Below are 19,856 nucleotides of genomic sequence, written 5' to 3'. Positions count from 1 at the left end.
GTAAAATATTTTTTCTTGCTAAAAAGAAATTTTATGGCCCTGGACAGTTGGCTCAGTGGTAGAGCGTCAGCCTTACATGTTGAAGTCCTGGGTTCGATTCCCAGTCAGGGCACACAGGAGAGGCTACCATCTGCTCTTCCACCCTTCCCCCTCCCATTCTCTCTCCCTTTCTTTCTTTCCCATGGCCTTGGCTCAATTGGTTCCAGCGAATTGGCCTCGGGTACTGAGGATGACTCCAGGGTCCTCCCACCTCAGGTGCAAAAAAATGCCTTGGTTGTTGAACAATGGAGCAAAGGCCCCAGAGGGGCAGAGCATCACCCCCTAGTGGGCTTGCCTGGTGGATCCTGATCGGGGCACATGTGGGAGTCTGTCTCTCTGCCTCTCCTCCTTTCACTAAAATAAAATAAAAATATAAAAAGTTTTATTTATTTTACAAATAACAGACATTTTTAAACTGTTTACTAGTGCCAGATTTAGTTTCAAATGCTTTATGTATATATATATTGCTTTGTTGAATTCTAGCAAAAATTTGAGTGAAAGTTCTCTTTGATTTTCAGTTTTTAGATATGATAATATTGAGTTTTAGAGGTTAAATAACTAGCTCAGATGGTGAAGCTGAGCACTGTAACAATTATTAAGTAGTAAGTCAATAATTTGTGATTTAAAAATTAAAAAGCCTTACTATAAATCATTAGTGTTCTTTTAAGTTACTTTTTTAACTCTTTTATTTGCTTAATGTTAATATTATTTTCTCAAAAAGGCAGTGTTTTGCCTGACCAGGCGGTGGTACAGTGGATAGAGCGTTGGACTGGGATGCGGAGGACCCAGGTTTGAGACCCTGAGGTTGCCAGCTTGAGTGTGGGCTCATCTGGCTGGAGCAAAAAGCTCACCAGTTTGGACCCAAGGTCGCTGGCTTGAGCAAGGGGTTACTCAGTCTGCTGAAGGCCCATGGTCAAGGCATATATGAGAAAGCAATCATGAACAACTAAGGCGTCACAATGAAAAACTAAGATCAATGCTTCTCATCTCTGTCTGTTCCTGTCTGTCTGACTCTCTTTTTGTCCTATAAAAAAAAAAAAGCAATGTTTAGTTGTTACAAGATTATTATGAACAAATTTTTAAAAGTCTGAACTTTCTAATAGCTTTTTAAATTTAATAGTAATAGAAAAATTTCTCTCATTGACATTGCATTGACAGGTCAACTCTCCAAAAATCAGTTAGTAAACTGTTTTCTGCTGTGTTTAATGTTAAAAAACATTAATACAGAATATGTTAGTAAAATTCCCTAGGAAAATCATTAAAATTTTTTTTGCAGTACCTAATAAAATGATATTTTTCTTAGCTATTAAGCTACCCTTTTTTTTTTTTTTTTTTTTTTTTTAAGTGAGAGGAGGGGAAATAGAGAGACAGACTCCTGCATGTGCCCCGACTGAGATCCACCTGGCAACCCCCTTCTGGGGCTGACACTCAAATCAACCTAGCTATTCTCAGTACCTGAGGCCAACGATCGAACCAGTCAAGCCATTGGCTGTGAGAAGGGAAGAGAGAGAAAGAAGGGGGAGAAAAGGGATGGTCGCTTCTCATGTGTACCTTGACTGAGGATTGAACCTGGGATGTCTGCACACCAGCATGATGCTTTATCCATTGAGCCAACCAGGCAGGGCCTAAGTTACTCATTTGAAGCTGTAAAATGGAATGTCACAGGATTTCAAGCCAAATTTAATTTGAATTTAGTTAACAATAGTTTATTTTTCAAGAGGAGGCAGTATAGTAATGATAGGCAGTTGATGGAAGTCTGCAATCTGTGCTCTGATGTTGCTTATACTAGCTGAGTATGTGACTGAGCCTTTGTGTTCTCTCTGTAGAGTAGTGGATTAGAAAGAATGACCTCTATTGCCTTGTAGCCTTCAGCCCCCTCCTACTGTTGCTCTTGCTCCTCCACCAGCCCCCACCACCTACCATTTGTTGAACACCAGTTTCTAGATAATGTACTATGTCAATCACACATATTAACTCATAGTTTTAATAATTCCATAGTATTGTTCCAGTTTCAGAGATGAGAAAATTAAGGCCCAGACCCTGTTGCTCCAAGTCAAATAGATATAAACAAAATTTATATTAAAAAATCAGGTTTTAAAAAGTTTTGAAAGTCTGTACTCCTCACCACTCTGCCACAAAATGATGAATGAAAAAGCCTTCTCAGTAGTCAAAATAATCATTAGAAAGTAAGTACATTTAAAGCTTTGTTGGTTAGTGTTGTCCCAATGTGCAAAGTTTGCAGGTTCCATCCCTGGTCAGGGCACATACAGGAATAGATTGATGTTTCTGTTTGTCTCTCTCTCTCCCTTCCTCTTGCTCTGAAATCAATAAAAAAAAAAAAATAAATAAAATAAAGTCTTTATTCTTTAGTGACAATAGATTAGTTTGTAAGTGACTTAGTCCCTCAAGTCCCCTCAGCAATTTGGCTAGGTTCTATTAGGTTCAGCCTAGGTTGTTCTCCTTTTCTCTCTGTAGTTTGGCTAGATAACAACTGCCAGTTCATTCTGGTTAGTAGTTTGTTGCATCATATTGAATAAGTGATTGGTGTAGGTTAGCCCTGAAATCTTAATAAGATGTGTAAGGCTTGTTTGATTGTGTAATCCATGAATAAGGTTAGATTTATTGATGTTCCGAGAGAAGCCTCTCTCCTAACCATTTGCATTTCTTTTTTTTTTTTTTTTTTGTATTTTTCTGAAGCTGGAAATGGGGAGAGACAGTCAGACTCCCGCATGCGCCCAACCGGGATCCACCTGGCACGCCCACCAGGGGGCGATGCTCTGCCCCTCTGGGGCGTCGCTCTGCAGCGACCAGAGCCACCCCAGCACCTGGGGCAGAGGCCAAGGAGCCATCCCCAGCGCCCGGGCCATCTTTGCTCCAATGGAGCCTTGGCTGCGGGAGGGGAAGAGAGAGACAGAGAAGAAGGAGAGGGGGAGGGGTGGAGAAGCAGATGGGCGCTTCTCCTGTGTGCCCTGGCCAGGAATCAAACCCGGGACTTTTGCACGCCAGGCTGACGCTCTACCACTGAGCCAACCGGCCAGGGCCTTTCTTTTTCTTACCCATAATAACCACACACACACATTTACATAACTGCAGAAAATACTCAGGCTCAGAATTTTAATTTTAGAGATAAATATCTATATAAAGTAGACATTTTTTGCTCCATGGTAGGTACTTTAATAAATATACTTACATGAATTAGGCTATTTAACAAGCTTATTTATTTGATATCCTTATCATCAGTAGAAGAGTGTCAGCAAATTAGGATGTAAAATATTGTTTCTGTAAAACTTTTTAAATTAAAAAAATTTTAATTAAATTTATTGGGGTGACACTGGTTAATAAAATGACAAAGGGTTCAGGTGCACAATTCTACAACACATCTTCTGTACACCGTATTGTGTGTTCATTGCCCACGTCAAGTCTCCATCCGTCACCATTTGTCCTTCCTAAATCCTCCTCTACCCTCCACTCCACCCCCACCTCCCGCAATCACCACACTGTTGTCTGTGTCTGTGAATATTTTTCTCTTTTTTTGGTTCTGTTTTGCTCAATCCCTTTACCTCCTTACTCAGCCCCCTTCTACAAATATTCTTGTTAAATTATTTTTTTAGATACTAGTATATTTATAATAATGGCTTTAGTGAATTATTTAATGTGTGAAACTTTAGGAAATCAGTGAACTTATTTCTAGATATTGCTTAAAATACATTGTGATCTTGCAAGGGAACCTGTATTTTTGGTTTTAGTTTGTCTTTTCACCAAGATGTAGCTTTACTTATATGTTTGATCATGCTATATATTTATATACATGTTTGTTATTTTTATCTATAACATTAAAATGTTTTTGGATATTTAAATGAATTATATTTTGTGGAAAAAAGTAATAATGAGGCATTTTTTTCCTTTTTTAAAGATTTTGATGGATCATCAAAACCTGTCAGAACATGTACTCTGCATGGTTTTATATCTGATTGAATTAGGACTTGAAAATGCAGCTGACGAAGAATCAGAAGAAGAGGTAAGTAGTTTCTTATATTAAAGTTATAACACATCTTCTTTTTCTTTTAAGTGAGAGGAGGGGAGATAGTGGGATAGACTCCTGCATGTGCCTGATTGGGATCTACCTGGCAACCCCCATCTGGAGCTGATGCTCAAATCAACCAAACTATCCTCAGTGCCTGGGTGACGCTTGCATCAGTCAAGCCACAGGATGTGAGAGGAGAAGAGGAAGAGAAAGGGGGAGTGAGGGGAAGAGATAGTCGCTTCTCACGTGTGTCCTGACCAGGATCGAATCTGGGGCGTCCATATGCTGGGTCCATGCTCTGTCCACTGAGCCAACTGGCCAGGGCATAACACATCTTAATAAAAGTAATATGTAATCTTGAAATGTATTTATATACAATCTTTTTAAGAAACTACTGGAAAAGACTTTTTGATCTTTAAATTCAGGAGTTTTTAGGAGTCTCACTGGTAAATTAAACTCTACTTCTGGAATTATTGAATTTGAAATTTGTGAATTTATAGTATATAGATCTAAGAAAAATGGTTAATAAATTTTGTGTTGTGTTAATAACATTGATTACTAGTAGTAATAACTTCAGTCTAGGAAGTCTAATAATTTGATTAGGGATTATTATTGAGTAGCAAATTTTTATAAAGATTTTAAGATAATGAAGTAAATGTTGTGTTATAGGAGAATGTTTGAAGTACTTAGTGAAGATCTTTCAGGACTTTAGAATTATCATTTCATAAAAGCAATTGTTTGTACAAATTGATTTTACAATATAAGATATCTTCATTTCCTTCCTCCAAAAGGACAAAATAAACACAACAGCAGAACACAAACAGATAGTGCCCTGGCTAGTGGTGCAATGGATAGGGCATTGGCCTGGAGTGCTGAGGTAGCTGGTTCCATCTTGGAGTTCACCAGCTCAATCCTGAGAGCACTGGCTTGATTCTGAGGTCGCCAGTTTGAGCCCCGGTCAGGGCACATATGAGAAGCAATCAATAGCACTAATAAGTGGAACAATGAGTTTATGCTTCTCTCTTTCTCTCCTCTCTCTCTCAAGAAAAAAAACAAAAAAACAAAAACAGAAACAAGAAAGCAAGCAAAAGGAGTAGGTAGTACTTTGTAGTCTGTTGAATCACATATATTCTTTTATAGATATTAAAGGGTCATTAAGATTTCTCTAAGACTGTCAGATTTTAGTTGAATTTTTACATTTTTTTCCGCAGTTAGTCCAAATTACCACTCTTTGGCTATATGATGAGTTATAATGGGTGATGAGAAATATTCTGTACTGTTAAGTATTTTCACATCGAAAAATGTACTTTTTTTTTTTTTTTTTTTAAAAGTATAGCTTGTTTTTATTTTCTTATTTTTAATTTTTATTTATTCATTTTAGAGAGGAGAGGGGGGGGAGAGAGAGAGAGAGAGAGAGAGAGAGAGAGGAGAGACAGAGAGAGAGAAGGGGGGAGGAGCTGGAAGCATCAACTCCCATATGTGCCTTGACCAGGCAAGCCCAGGGCTTCGAACCGGCGACCTCAGCATTTCCAGGTCGACGCTTTATCCACTGCGCCACCACAGGTCAGGCGAAAAAATGTACTTTTTCAAGAGAAATTTAGCTGACTTCCATTGAACTTACTCGCATTAGTATTGAGAAATTTATTCTTGTATTTAATTTGGTTTTATTAGCACTTTATAATTTGTGGATGAGACTCTAGGGCAGGGGTCCCCAAACTACGGCCCACGGGCCGCATGCGGCCCCTTGAGGCCATTTATCCGGCTCCCGCTGAACTTCCGGAAGGGGCACCTCTTTCATTGGTGGTCAGTGAGAGGAGCATAGTTCCCATTGAAATACTGGTCAGTTTGTTGATTTAAATTTACTTGTTCTTTATTTTAAATATTGTATTTGTTCCCGTTTTGTTTTTTTACTTTAAAATAAGATATGTGCAGTGTGCATAGGGTTTTGTTCATAGTTTTTTTTTATAGTCTGGCCCTCCAACGGTCTGAAGGACAGTGAACTGGCCCCTGTGTAAAAAGTTTGGGGATCCCTGCTCTAGGGATTTAGGAATATGACTGACAGTGGATGATTATTTGGGCTTGTTACATCTCCACTGTACCTTATCCCTGACTTGATAAGGGTTGCTATTCAGTATGTTTATGTTTTAGGTATCAGTATGTGGACCAGAACGTTGTCATGACAGTTGGTTTCCTGGCAGTAATTTAGTATCCAACATGCGGCACTTTATAAACTATGTTAGAGTGAGAGTTCCAGACACGGCTCCTGAGGTGAAGAGAGACTCCCCTGCAAGTACCAGCTCTGACGGCTTAGGTTCTTTACAAGTAAGTGTAAAAGAGAGAAAGAAAAAAAAGAAAGGTTTTAAGTTATGTTGGGATATATTATTTATATTATTCTGTCATACCCAAAAGAAAAATAAATGTGGTTGTGGCTACAGATAACTATAAATTGTCTTTTATTTCCTTGATATATCTAAGCAACTTCTGCCTCACCTATCTTTTTCCTTTAATCTGCCAGAGTTCACGACGGGCTAAAGTTCTTCAAAGAGAGGTAGATGTATGTTATTTGCATTAACTTGCAATATGGCTTTAACCGGAAATGTGGGAAAACACTGAAGTATTTGTGTGTATATGTGTATGTTTAATTAATATGGTTAAATTTTTAAAAATGTTTTTTAATGTGTGTGTGTGTTTATATAGTGATTTAGGTATGATTTTAAAGAAAATTCGTATTATTGAACTTTAAGAAATAATACTGAATATTTATTAGTGGGTTTTTCTTATTGTTAGAAATATTTTAGACCAACTATAAACAGCCCATTTAGGTCTGTTTACATTTAGCATTGTTACTAACATTTTCAAAATAAATGTCTTCTCAATCAAAATAAATTTAATTTTTAATTGCTGGCAGCATGCCCACTTATAATTTTTTTTTTTTGCTTCTATGACAATTAACTTTGATAAAATAAGCCTCTAAATCTTAAATTCCATATATTGTGAATTTGGACTCATTTTGGAAGTCAGCTCTCTCATTGCATGTGGCTTAATTAATTTTTAAAATGCAGAAATGAAATATCTTGAAGTGACATGTCAAATAACTAAATTTGAATATCTCTAATTCTATAATACACGTTTTTATGAGTAGAGAACATTGAATCAGACATTTCTCATAATAGAGTCCATTTGTAGGAACTTTCTTTGCCTTTGACAATATGTTCTTGCTATGAAAATCAGAAAGAGTTTTGATTAAAATATTGGAATATTCATAAGAAGGAGCTTTTGCTTCTAATGCTGGGAGAAAGTACTTTGAAAAACAGCTTGGATGTTGAAATAATGTATATTATAATTTACCTCATAAAAGCTCAACTGATATTGGAGTATTCTTTCTATTCTTACTTAAAAAATTAATGAATTCATTAAACTGACTTGGATCTGAATTAAAAGATGTTTTTTAAGAGCCCTAATGCACGTTGACTACTTTAGTAAAAAGCCTATTTAGAAAATATATTGAGAAAAATAGTTTAAAAAATTTGTTCAAATAACAAATTACAGTGATATTCAAATATAAAATTCAAATATAAAATAGATTAATTTGATATTTCATCTTTATATTTCTTGTTAGTAACTGTAAGCATATATGTTAGAAGTAATTTTAAATCTTTGAAGTACCTTAAAAATGAAATTAGTTAGCAGTTCAGTGTCATTAACTTAGAAAAAAACAACTTGTGATATTCTTAACTGGAAAATATAGCAGTATTCTAGAAATTAGTATAATAATCTTTTTTTTTTTAATATAAGTATAATAATCTTGATGACTGCTGAGCAGAATAACTTTTCTTCCTTTAAACTGATGAGGAATTTAGTTCAGGGGTCCCCAAACTACGGCCCGCGGGCCGCATGCTGCCCCCGGAGGCCATTTATCCGGCCCCTGCCGCACTTCTGGAAGGGGCACCTCTTTCATTGGTGGTCAGTGAGAGGAGCCTAGTTCCCATTGAAATACTGGTCAGTTTGTTGATTTAAATTTACTTGTTCTTTATTTTAAGTATTGTATTTGTTCCCATTTTGTTTTTTTACTTTAAAATAAGATATGTGCAGTGTGCATAGGGATTTGTTCATAGTTTTTTTTATAGTCCAGCCCTCCAATGGTCTGAGGGACAGTGAACTGGCCCCCTGTGTAAAAAGTTTGGGGACCCCTGATTTAGTTTATAATTCCTCTTTACAATGGCTATGGATAGTATTCAAGCTTTGTCTATTTTCTCTGGTAGATAGGCCCAAGAGGTTGCAAAAGAGGTGTTATTTTGTATCCTTTCCTCCTCATTGTTTTCAGATTGAAGGCGACTAAGTATATTTGAGAAAGAAAGGTGAAGGGTCAGATTTCCTTAAAGACAAAATCTATTGAATAAATATCTGATGAAACTGAACATTCCATTTGGGAAATATGGTGCTAATATGTTTTTAAACTTGACTCTGAATAACTTCTCTTGATTTCTTTCTCTTTTTTAATGATAGAATTCTGGTACAGCTCAAGTTTTCAGCTTAGTAGCAGAGCGTAGAAAGAAATTTCAAGAGATCATCAATCGCAGTAGCAATGAAGCAAATCAGGCAGTTCGTCCCAAAACTTCAAGTAAATGGTCTGTTCCTGGTTCAGCTCCACAGTTAACTACAGCCATTTTGGAAATTAAAGAAAGCATATTGTCTTTGCTGATTAAACTTCACCACAAACTCTCAGGAAAACAAAACTCCTACTATCCTCCTTGGCTTGATGACATAGAAATTTTAATCCAACCTGAAATTCCTAAATATAGTCATGGAGATGGTATAACTGCAGTAGAAAGAATTTTACTGAAAGCTTCATTGCAAAGCAGAATGAACAAACGCATCATTGAAGAGATATGTAGAAAAGTGACCCCTCCTGTACCACCCAAAAAAATCACTGCAGCGGAGAAGAAAACATTGGACAAAGAAGAAAGGTAATTTTTTGTTTTTTAATGTTTTAAACATGAATGGTACAGTTCAAGATTTGACGTGGCTTCTCTTTTGTCCATCTGAAACTAATCACGTGAATGTTTAGCAGCTATACTCATAGCTGATTGGCTTACAAAAATGGAACCAAACATAGTCAATGGTTGTATGTTTATTATGTTGAGTTAGTTGGAGGTGAGAAGATACAAGTTTCTAACCCCAACATTAAATTACTGCCTTGAACTTGTAAGCTTCTGTGGAAAAATTGCTATTTCTTATTGCTGTGAGGATTTAATACTATAAATCTCCTGCTTTTTTCAAAACTTGTCAATTCAACTTTAAATGAGAACAGAGAATTTTAAAAAACATTTAAAATATATCTCAAAGTAAAAATCTGATTGTTTTAGTTCCTTTGAGTCCTTTCCAATCTTTCCAATATATAATCACTAATCATTAAACAAGTAATGTTTTAAAACACAAGTATGACTCAGGCTTTTGGAACTTTAGATTGCTTTTAACTTGTTGTTAAATCATGAAATTTATAAATTAAAAAAAATCTTTCTTGGATGATGTTCCTTTTATCAAGATAAGGGAGGATAGGAGGAGGCTCAGGCTTAGCAGTAAAACTGATATGCTCAGTTTTGTATATTCTGGAGTTTAAGGGAGACATCAGGTGAAGATGTCCAGCCAAGTAAATTTGAGACCTAGCAGAGAATTGTGAGTTATAGCTACAAATTTGGGCATATGGGTAATAATTAAAGCCTTGTCTGTGGAAGAGTGTGTACAGTAAGGAGATGAGAACATTTGACATAGGACTCAAGGAAAAAACATTAAAGGAAGTGACTGAGGTAGAAGTACCTACAAAAGTGACTGAAAAAGGATGCCTGGAGTGGAATAGGAGGAAGACTACAGAGAGCAGCACTTGAGAAGGCGTGGGAAACTTCCTGGCTTCTGTTCATTCTCTATCGAGCAACCTGTTGTTAAAGTGCGAGTAAATTGGACTATTCTTATCTTTTAGTTTTCTGTTCATATCTAAACATCATAGCTCCTTCTAACAATCATTTTGCTCTTATTTGTTCCTGGTGTTAAATTTTTAGTTTCTTGTTATAAAGAGTCTTCTTGCCCTTGCTACCAACTAACATATGCTTAGGAAATTGTGTTGTTGGAAATCCAAATTCTACTTTAATTATTCACATTTTAAAATAAATCTTGGATTTTATTTTTATATTTAAGCCAGTGATTTTCAAACCATTTTAAAGCTGTGGAATCCTTTTAAGGACAGTCTTACATGCAATTTAATATGTAGTTCATGTTGTTCTCAATTGTGTACCAAGGCCTTTTTTTAAAATAATTTTTTATTTTTAGTTACAATTGACATACATTATTATATTAGTTTCAGGTGTACAACCCAGTGATTAGACATTACATAACTTACTAAGTGATCATCCTGATAAATCTTGCACCCATGTGACATTGTACATAGTTATTAGAATATTACTGACTATATTGCCTATGCTGTACTTTACATCCCCATGAGTATTCTGTAACAACCAATTTGTACTTCCCATTCTTGCCAAACCCTGTCCGATCCAAGGCCTTTTCATACATTATATACTCTTGAAAAATAGTAGATAAGTCTTTAGCATGTCTGGTACTTATCACTTCATTTTTGTTTAATCTAGACGACAAAAGGCTAGAGAGAGGCAGCAAAAATTGCTTGCAGAGTTTGCTTCACGACAGAAAAGCTTCATGGAAACTGCAATGGATGTTGGTAAGTCAAAATGAATTAATTTAGAACTCTCATAATTACAGTTATTATCTTAGTGATTATTTAGTCTAATTTTCCATCACTTTTAACCATTACTGACAGATGATTTCTGGTCTTTATTTAAACCATGGGGTGATGGAAGATCAGACATTAATCATAGGTAGTGTCTTCTGTTGTTGAGTAGCTACAGTTAGAGAGCTCTTCCTTATGGTAGCAATACAATATCCTCCCACTGATTTCTTCTGTTAAATTTTCCTTTAGGGTTGTGAGGTTCACCAGCATGCATTTACTATCCTGATTTTTTTGTGTGTGTGAAATTTTCCTAAGATCTTTAAAACAGTTTTCAAAGATGTTTAGTGCCTCCTCCTTCTGCTAATATTACTTGAAATCTGCTGCACTTTTTATTTCGTTTGGTTTAGTATTATCATTTGTACAATGAGAGGCAGCGCCATTTTCTGTATGATAGTAGGTTGATTTGAGTAGTAGTTTACAAACATTGGAGAAATAGATTAAATCTCAATTAATCTGTCTTCCATTAACTAGTATACTCCCTTCTCTATTTACTTCTTGCTTTCTGGTGATGTTCTTAGACAAGAATATGAAAGAAAAGAAAATCAAGCATTTACACTGCTCACAAAAATTAGGGGATCGAGGAACGTGCAGACACTTTAGTGCTTTCAGCCTTTTATATAGTGCATTTTCACCAATGAAATAAAAGTTGGTTTTGCATCTCATTTTCAAAATCAAACAACTTTCTTTGACTGTCATTTGCTTTTCTGATGTCCTTGTTTAATAAAAAAAATCAAATGCTTTTTTTATTGCTTCATATTCATTTTGAAATATCCCCTAATTTTTGTGAGCAGTATATTTTAGTTGCATAAGGCATATATACACATCTGTGCATTCAAACATGCATATACATTTTCATGCTTTTGTGCACATAAGCACACATAACCAATGTTTAGAAGAGGTGTGGAGTGGGGGTCAGTCCAGATTTAACATAGTGTCTTCTAAACCATCAACAGTGGAGTTTATGTTCAGAATATAACTTTGATGTAAAGAATACTTAAATTTTGTTTTTTGGATTAACTTAGTATCAGCTGACTTTCTTATATGAAAGATGAGAATTTAGTTTATTGGTACTACTCTCCCTTTCTCCATCTCTTCTTTTAATTCTTTCCAAATATTGATAATTATATATATTTTTACATATTAAATATAATTATAATATCTATTAATTGTTGCATCTCTACTCCTTTGTTGCATCTTTATACCCCTTTATATAAAATAAACTAATAAGTATTCCTATCTTTCCTTTCATTTTTGCATTCCTCATCTCTGCCTTCCACCTTTTATCAGTTACTTGTTTACTTTTAAGTTGTTAAGGTTGCTGATATTTTGTTTTGCAGTTGCAACCATGTCTTTCATATAAAGGTTGACTCTTAAAGTTGAAAAACAACTAATATGACTTTCTGAATGTTGTTGAGGCAGGGCTAGTAGTGTGCTAAGGTGCATTTACTTTTTTTTAGCCCAGTGGCGTGACTCCTAGACCACTTAAAGGAGATTGTATTTAGTATATAGCCTTTTTTCTTAGTCTCTCCCAGTTGCTAAAATATACCAACCTTTACTCATTTCTATCTGGGTCATTACATTTTTATATTGTCTTTTGTTTTTCCAGAAGTTCCCGGCTGCACTTTTTTCTTAATTAATGCATCTTTATGATCACTCAATAATAGTGTCCTTTGTGTGTTATTCTGTTCCAGTCTGGTCCATTTGCTTTGAAGACATGCTGTACAGCTATTGCCTTGGGATTTTCCTCTTATAGGGTTGATCTGGAGTTGCCTGAATCTTGTATCATCTCTTTTTTTGGTCTCGTTTTATTGGAGTGCAGTCTCAAGTGTATTGCTGATAATGATAGTGTGGAGGCTAATCTTTCTGATTCTTTATATATAGCTGGATGGGACCTTAGTTTTCTTTCATGCTTGATTATTCACTTGGATGAATGTAGGATTTCAGGTTGATAGACATTTTCTGTCGCAATTGTTAAGGCAATATTCCCTTGTCTTTTATCATTTAATTGTTGAGAAGGCTGGTGATAGTTTGATTTTTTTTGTAAGTGAGCATTGTTTTCCCCTTTTATATGACACTTTTACAATTGTCTGATTATTAGAGATCTGAAATTTTATGATTTGTATGTAGGAAGATCTTTTTTTTTCATTCTCCTTTGTACTTAGTGGGTCTTTCAGTCTGAAGATTTAAATCTTTGAAGTTCTGAGAAAAATTTTTTCTATGAATTTCTTGATAACTAGTCTAGTCATCCTCCAAGATGACCTTCGGTGATCCACGCCTCCTGGTGTTTATGCCCTGTGAACTAACTCCTCTCCCATATTGCCCCAGAATTGGTATACATGTCCACTGGAATGTGGCAGAAGTGATGGTCTGCCTTCTCTGAGATTAGGTTATAAAAGACAAGGTGGCTTCTGCTTTGATTGTTTTTTCTTTCTCTTGGATTATTTATTCTGGGGAAAGACAGCTGCCATATTGTGAGCAACCCTATGGAGAGTCCTATGTGGTAAGTGACTGAGGCCTCTGGCCAATAGTCATGTGAGTTTAGATGTGAAACTTCTAACCCCAGTTAAGCCCAGGCTGATCCCAGATTCCTGACCCTCAGAAACTGTGAGATAAATGTTAGTTTAAGCTGCTAAATGTTGGGGATAATGTGTTAAAAGAACAATAGAGAACTATTACAATACTTTTTTCCTTTTATATTCTTCATTTTCTTTTTATGGGAGTCCTCCTAGTTGTATATTGGATCTTTTGGCTTGATCTTTTAATGTTTTATCATTTATCTGTTTTTATGCTTTACATGCTTAGAGATTTCTTTTCTCCAGTATCTTGTTCTTTGTCTATAGATATTTCTTTTCACATTTTCCTAAATGTGTTAGCTCTCTCTCTTTTCCTCTCTAAATTATCCTTTATACTTCTGAATCACTTTAAAATTTATTAGTCTTTAATGTTGCTAATTTTCTTCATTTGCTTGATAATCCTTGATTGTCCTGGAAAGATGGTCTGGGTAGCTAATTTGGGTTTACTCTGTTGAGGTGTAAATAGGTTTGATCCTTGTTGTTGTGTTTAGCCTGTATATATGGGTGAGGCATGTTGACTTGTCAGACTTACATCTGGGTCGGAGGACAGCAGACTGGTATGTTTGGACCCCTAGAAACTCACCTAGAAACTCCAGCACTCTCCAAGCAACTTAACTCAGTTTTTGGAGAAGGATAGTCTTTTTCTTTTCTTTTTTCCTTCTGAGGTAAATGCCAAGCCACCTGAATGCTCTGTTCAGTTGCTGAGTAATGAGTTCTGCATATAGTCCTTCAATTAATTACAATATCTTCAGAAACATAAGTATATACTTATGTTTCCTTATGTTTCCCTTTTTCGGGATCACTGGCTTATTCTCAGCTCAGAGTTGACATTCTAATGGACAGGTCATTTTTATAACTTTCTCATAATACACAAGTGGTTGCAGCTATTATGGCTTCTGTCATTTGTCAGCATGTCTCTACCTCCTCCAATAGCTCAGAAATTTTACTGACATCTCTTGTTGGTTGGTGAAATTCTCTTCTACAACTCAATCCTTTTATTATAATTAGAGTAAAATTATAATTACTGTTATAAAAGCATTAAATTTTTATTATAGTTACTTAGAAAACACATATAATCAAAAATAAAATAATAATGTTCTTCAACCAGATTTCCTAACCTAGCTTGTATCTTTACAGATTTTTTACAAGTTTATATTGCATATAAATGCCTTTTTTTTTTTTTTACCAAAATGAGGTAATTGCACAAGGCAATTTCTATTTATTTATTTGTTTGTTTATTTATTTTTAGTGTGGAGAGAGAGAGAGAGCAAGGGACAGACAAGGACTGACAGGAAGGGAAAGAGATGAGAAGCATCAATTCTTTGTTGCAGCTCCTTAGTTGTTCATTGATTGCTTTCTCATATGTGCCTTGACCTGGGGGGCTATAGCAGAGTGAATGACCCTTGCTCAAGCGTGTGACCTTGGGCTCAAACCAGCGACCATGGTGTCATGTCTATGATCCCACACTTAAGCCAGTGACCTTGTGCTCAAGCTGGTGATCTTGTGCTCAAGCCAGTGACCTCAGGGTTTCAAACCTGGGTCCTCAGCATCCTAGTCTGACGGTCTATTGCCACTACCTGGTCAGGCACGCATGTAGTATTTTAAGAAACATTTCAAACATGGAGAAAAAGAGAGATAGTGAGACAGACTCTCACATGCACCCCCGACTGGGATCCGCCAGGCAACCCCAGTCCGGGGCTGATACTGAAATCAACTGAGTTATTTTTAGCACCTGAAGCTGACCCTTGGACCAACAGAGCTATCTTCAGCGCCCAGGGCTGACGCTCAAACTAATTGGGCCATTGGCTACAGGAGGGGAAGAGGAAGGGGGGGGGGAAGAGGGAGAGAGTAGCAGGTGGTCACTTTTTCTGTGTGCCCTGTCCAGAATCGAACCTGGGACATCCATACGCCAGGTTGACACTATATAAAACTGGCCAAGGCCTAAATTCTTTATATTAAGCATTTTACTTGGGCCTCATTTCTGTTAAATTTCAGCCATCTCTATCTGATGAACTTTAATGGATCAAGGTTATAATTTCACATCTTGACTCCTACACCCTGATGACTAGTTAAAATTAATAATGGGATTAGTGATTGGGGGGGAAAATGGAAAAAAAAAATGCAGAGGTGAGTCTCTTCACATAGAAAACTTGATAACCACAGAAAGGCATTAAACAAATTAGTTAAGAGTACTAATCCCAGAGCAGAAATCTGTTGCATTCAGAGAGGAAAGCTTTTGTTGTTAAATTTTTAACTAATAAAATTGATTAGATGGTTTGAAAAGTACTATGTGTTATAAATTTGAAACATTCTGTGTTACATTACTAGACTAAAAATCTTAGAAAAACATTCCTTATACACAAAGAGAAAGGCAAAATAAGAAAGAAGCAACCACAGAATGTTTACATTCTTGCAACAAGATAGGAAATAAGGCAAGAAGACATAAGGAATCTGACAGATGAAGCAGAGGACTGGACTAAGATTAAATTCTATCTGTACTACTGCCAGGTGTTAATAATAACATAATATATAATGTCACATGCAAATAGTAATTGGATATGAGAGACTATGACTTTGCAATTTTTATCTTGGGTAATGGATGAAAATTAAGTCTTAAATGGGTTTTCAGGGTCAAAAAGATTTCTATAGGAAGGAACTGAGTTGTAAATAAAAGAAATATACAAATCTAAATGGCACAGGATCCCACTGGAATGGCCATGAACAACGTAAATAAACCAAGTGTTCAGAATCTTGATTACCTCACCCATCACCATTGCAGCAGGCAAGGACTGCCACTGCATGCAGGGACCAGGACTGGGATCATTATCTTGATGGCTTCTGTGCATTGCCTTTGTTTGCTAGCAATGATGTCTACCTGATCTCTCAATTGTTCTTCCTGTGCCCTGGCTACTGCCAAAAAAGGTCATACCTCCCAAAAAGTAGTAAGATTTAGGAGAGGGAGTCAAAAAGTTTTATAATATTATTACTTTATTCAACATTTTAATGTAAAAAAACTCTATGTTTTAAAACTCCTAGCAACTACGGGGGTAGGCAACAGTAGGTGTACAGTTGTGAGTATATGAAACAAAGTTTCTTCTTGTATTATTATTTATTAGTTATTGTATTATTTTCCATATGAGCAACTGTAAACCAACTTTTGCCAACCGCTGTCTAATTTCTAAAGGCTGTACTTGATTGGAGAGGTGGCATGGTGTAGGGTTAGGAGCATGGAGTCTGGAGCCTGTTGCCTAGGTTCGTATCTCAGCCACTTCATTGCCTGGAGTAATTTACTTCATTTTTCTTTATATTGCTGTCCACATAGGTAAAAGGGATTTTTATACAGTAGGTCCTCAAATAACAGTATTTCTTTCAAATCATTTCATTATACTGTTGATGAGATTCTATAGGAACTTAACTCTAGTTTGTATCAATTGGCCTATGATAAAATCAATTTATGTTATGTTTCTTAAGTTACATAATCCATTAATGACATCGAGTGAGGACCTACTGTAATATCTGTTCTTGTGGAAATTGAATGTATTAGTATGTACATTCATAGGGTTGTTGCGAAGATTGAATGTATTTTTACATTTAAAACACAGTGCTTGGCTCATAATAATTGACGATTACTATTGTTATTTTTAGTTAATAATTTTCTTTCTTTTTGTTCTTTTTTAGAGAGGGGGACAGATAGGGATAGATATATAGGAAGGGAGAGAGATGAGAAGCATCAACTTTCAGTTGCAGCACTTTAGTTGTTCATTCAGCCATCCTCAGTTCCCAGGGCCAACTTGCTTGAACCATTCGAGAGCTCAAGCCAGTGACCATGGGGTCATGTCTATGATCCCATGCTCAAGCCAGCGACCTTGTGCTCAAGCTAGTGAGCCTGTGCTTAAGGTGGAAAGCGGATAACCTTGTGGTTTCAAACCTGGGTCCTCAGCATCCAAGGTTGACACTCTATCCATTGTGCCACCACCTGATCAGGCAGTTAATAATTTTTTTAATAATCTCTTAATAATTGGGCTTTAATGGCCCTGGCCAGCTGGCTCAGTGGTAGAGCATCAGCCTGGCATGTGGAAGTCTCAGGTTTGATTCCCAGCCAGGGCACACAGGAGAAGTGCCTATCTGCTTCTCTACCCTTCCCCCTCTTTTTTCTCTCTTATTTCTCTCTTCCCCTCCCTCTGCCAAGGCTCCATTGGAGCAGAGTTGGCCTGGGCATTGAGGATGGCTCCATGGCCTCCACCTCAGGTGCTAGAATGGCTCCGGTTGCAACTGAGCAACACCCCAGATGGGCAGAGCATAGCCTTCTGGTGGGTATGCCAGGTGGATCCCGGTCAGGCGCATGTGGGAGTCTGTCACTCTGCCTCCCTGCTTCTTACTTTAGAAAAAAAAATAATTGGCTTTAGTTTTTTCTAATTTTATGTATTATACATTGTATAAACTTTTTTATTTTTGTATTTTGAGTCTTCTAAGAGTATGAATTTTTAGGGATGATTGTGATACATATATTTGTATTTTAACTGTGTACCTGGCATTATGCTAAACATATTCTATTGGATTGTCTAGACACACCCAAGAGATAGATAGTATTATTTAAAAGCATATCTCACAGATAGAATGCTTTTTACATTGATTGCTGTGAATATAAATTTATCCAATTTTGAGGGATGGTCTATATCTGTTATTTGAAGTCACTCATCTGTGGTGTAGTATATTAAAAAAAGTACAGCCTATAAATAAAAGTTATATATTGGTTATTTGTTTAATAAATGAGACACATACTGGTAGGTACTAAGCCAAAATATTTTTAAAAAATGTAATAACATGCTTAACATATTATATCAAACTCTGTAAAAACAAGGTTAATCATCTCTTCCTACCTTTCTTTTTAATCTCCTTTGGGATAAATTTATAAACAGACTTTCTTGCTTTATACTAATACATATAAAATTATATAAGTTGATCTGTTTGTATTTATTTTTCTGGAAATAAAATTATACTGTACATAATACTGTGAAGTTTGCTTTCTTTTTTCTTTTACTTAACAATGAATGTATCATGAATATTCCTGCAAATAATACATACAGATTTCTTTTTATCCTAGATTTCATTATGCACACAGGTACATGCACACACATGCAATGTACATATATACATGGGATTAATATAAATGATTTTAGTTTGTTTCTTTTTCTTTTTCTGTGATCCATGGTTACAATTTTGTGTGTTCTTGTGTTTTTCTCTATATTTATGTAATCATATATAAACAATTTTGTGTTCATATGATGTTCTCCTGCTTTCTCTCCCTCTCCCCTCTCCCCTTCTTTCATTCCTGAGTTTTGGTTGTTTACCACATGGGATCACCTTTCCTTGCTCTCTACCTTACTAATGCCTCCAAGTCTTCTCCAGTAGTTCTGATTCAATGGTTCTCAACCTTGGCTGCATATCAGAATCATTGTAGCCCCCTTAGAATAATGTTTGTGCTCGGGCTCCACTATAGGCTAGTTAAAGAAGAATATCTGGGAGTGGGGCTCAGGCATAAAACTCCCAGCTGATTCTAATGTGCAGCCAAAGTTGAGGACCACTTCTCTGATTCAGTGTTTCTTTATTTCAGGGAAGGGAGGAAAAGTTTCTACTAGTGCATAATGAAGTTATTTACTCAGCCGTGTCTCTATTATTGGATATTCACTTTATTTTCAGTTTGCTGTTTGCTTTTTATTCTGCTATAACTAGCAATGCTTCAGATAACAGCCAACTTAAGTTTTTGAATTTGGATTATCACTGCATATCTATTCTTTCATAGCCACTTGATGAAAATAAGTGTTTATATAGTTAACTAATAATTAAAAAATATCCAGTTATAGGGATGTAAATTAATGCAGATACCCCCTATCATGTGTTGCCAGTTAAAAGTACAAAAAGTTCTTTCTCTTGAAATTTTCTGGTTAAGGAATTTGACATTTTTTTATAAAGCTAAACTTAGTTTTGCAATATAATCCAGCCATCATTCTCTTAGATAATACCCAATTAATGTAAAAATTTATTTCCACACAAAAATCTACACGTGAATCATTATAAAAGCCTTATTCATAATTGCTGAAAACTGGGCCCTTGCCGGTTGGCTCAGCGGTAGTGTGTCAACCTGGCGTGTGAAAGTCTCGAGTTCGATTTCTGGTCATATCACATAGTAGAAGTGACCATCAGCTTCTCTGCCTCTCTTCCTTCTTTCTCTCTCTCTCTCTCCTTCTCCCTCTGCCTCTCTCTCCCTCTCTCTCTGTCTCCTTCTCTCTTTCTCTCTCTCTCTCTCCTTCTCCCTCTGCCCCTCTCTCTCTCTCTCTCTTTCTCTCTTTCTCTCTCTCTCTCCCTCTTCCTCTCTCTCTTTCTCTCTCTCTCTCTCTGTCCCCCTCCTGCAGCTATGGTT

General features: G+C 36.2%; 1 protein-coding gene and 1 non-coding gene across 2 annotated transcripts in view; both read left to right on the top strand.

Moving 5' to 3' along the window:
* Positions 1-19,856, top strand: part of UBR3 (ubiquitin protein ligase E3 component n-recognin 3) — a 240,891-nt gene that overhangs the window by 139,853 nt on the left and 81,182 nt on the right. The window contains exons 21-24 of the mRNA XM_066233324.1: positions 3,953-4,057; positions 6,212-6,385; positions 8,570-9,030; positions 10,705-10,793. Of these exons, the coding sequence (XP_066089421.1) occupies positions 3,953-4,057; positions 6,212-6,385; positions 8,570-9,030; positions 10,705-10,793 (829 nt within the window). The remainder of the gene's footprint in view (positions 1-3,952; positions 4,058-6,211; positions 6,386-8,569; positions 9,031-10,704; positions 10,794-19,856) is intronic.
* On the top strand, positions 37-112 carry TRNAV-UAC (transfer RNA valine (anticodon UAC)). The gene has a single exon. It is a non-coding gene; the product is annotated as a tRNA-Val (tRNA).

The sequence above is a fragment of the Saccopteryx bilineata genome, chromosome 5, assembly GCF_036850765.1.
Source record: "Saccopteryx bilineata isolate mSacBil1 chromosome 5, mSacBil1_pri_phased_curated, whole genome shotgun sequence".
NCBI lineage: Eukaryota > Metazoa > Chordata > Mammalia > Chiroptera > Emballonuridae > Saccopteryx > Saccopteryx bilineata.
Note: the sequence above shows the minus strand (reverse complement) of the source record. Positions and strands in the feature narration are given on the sequence as shown.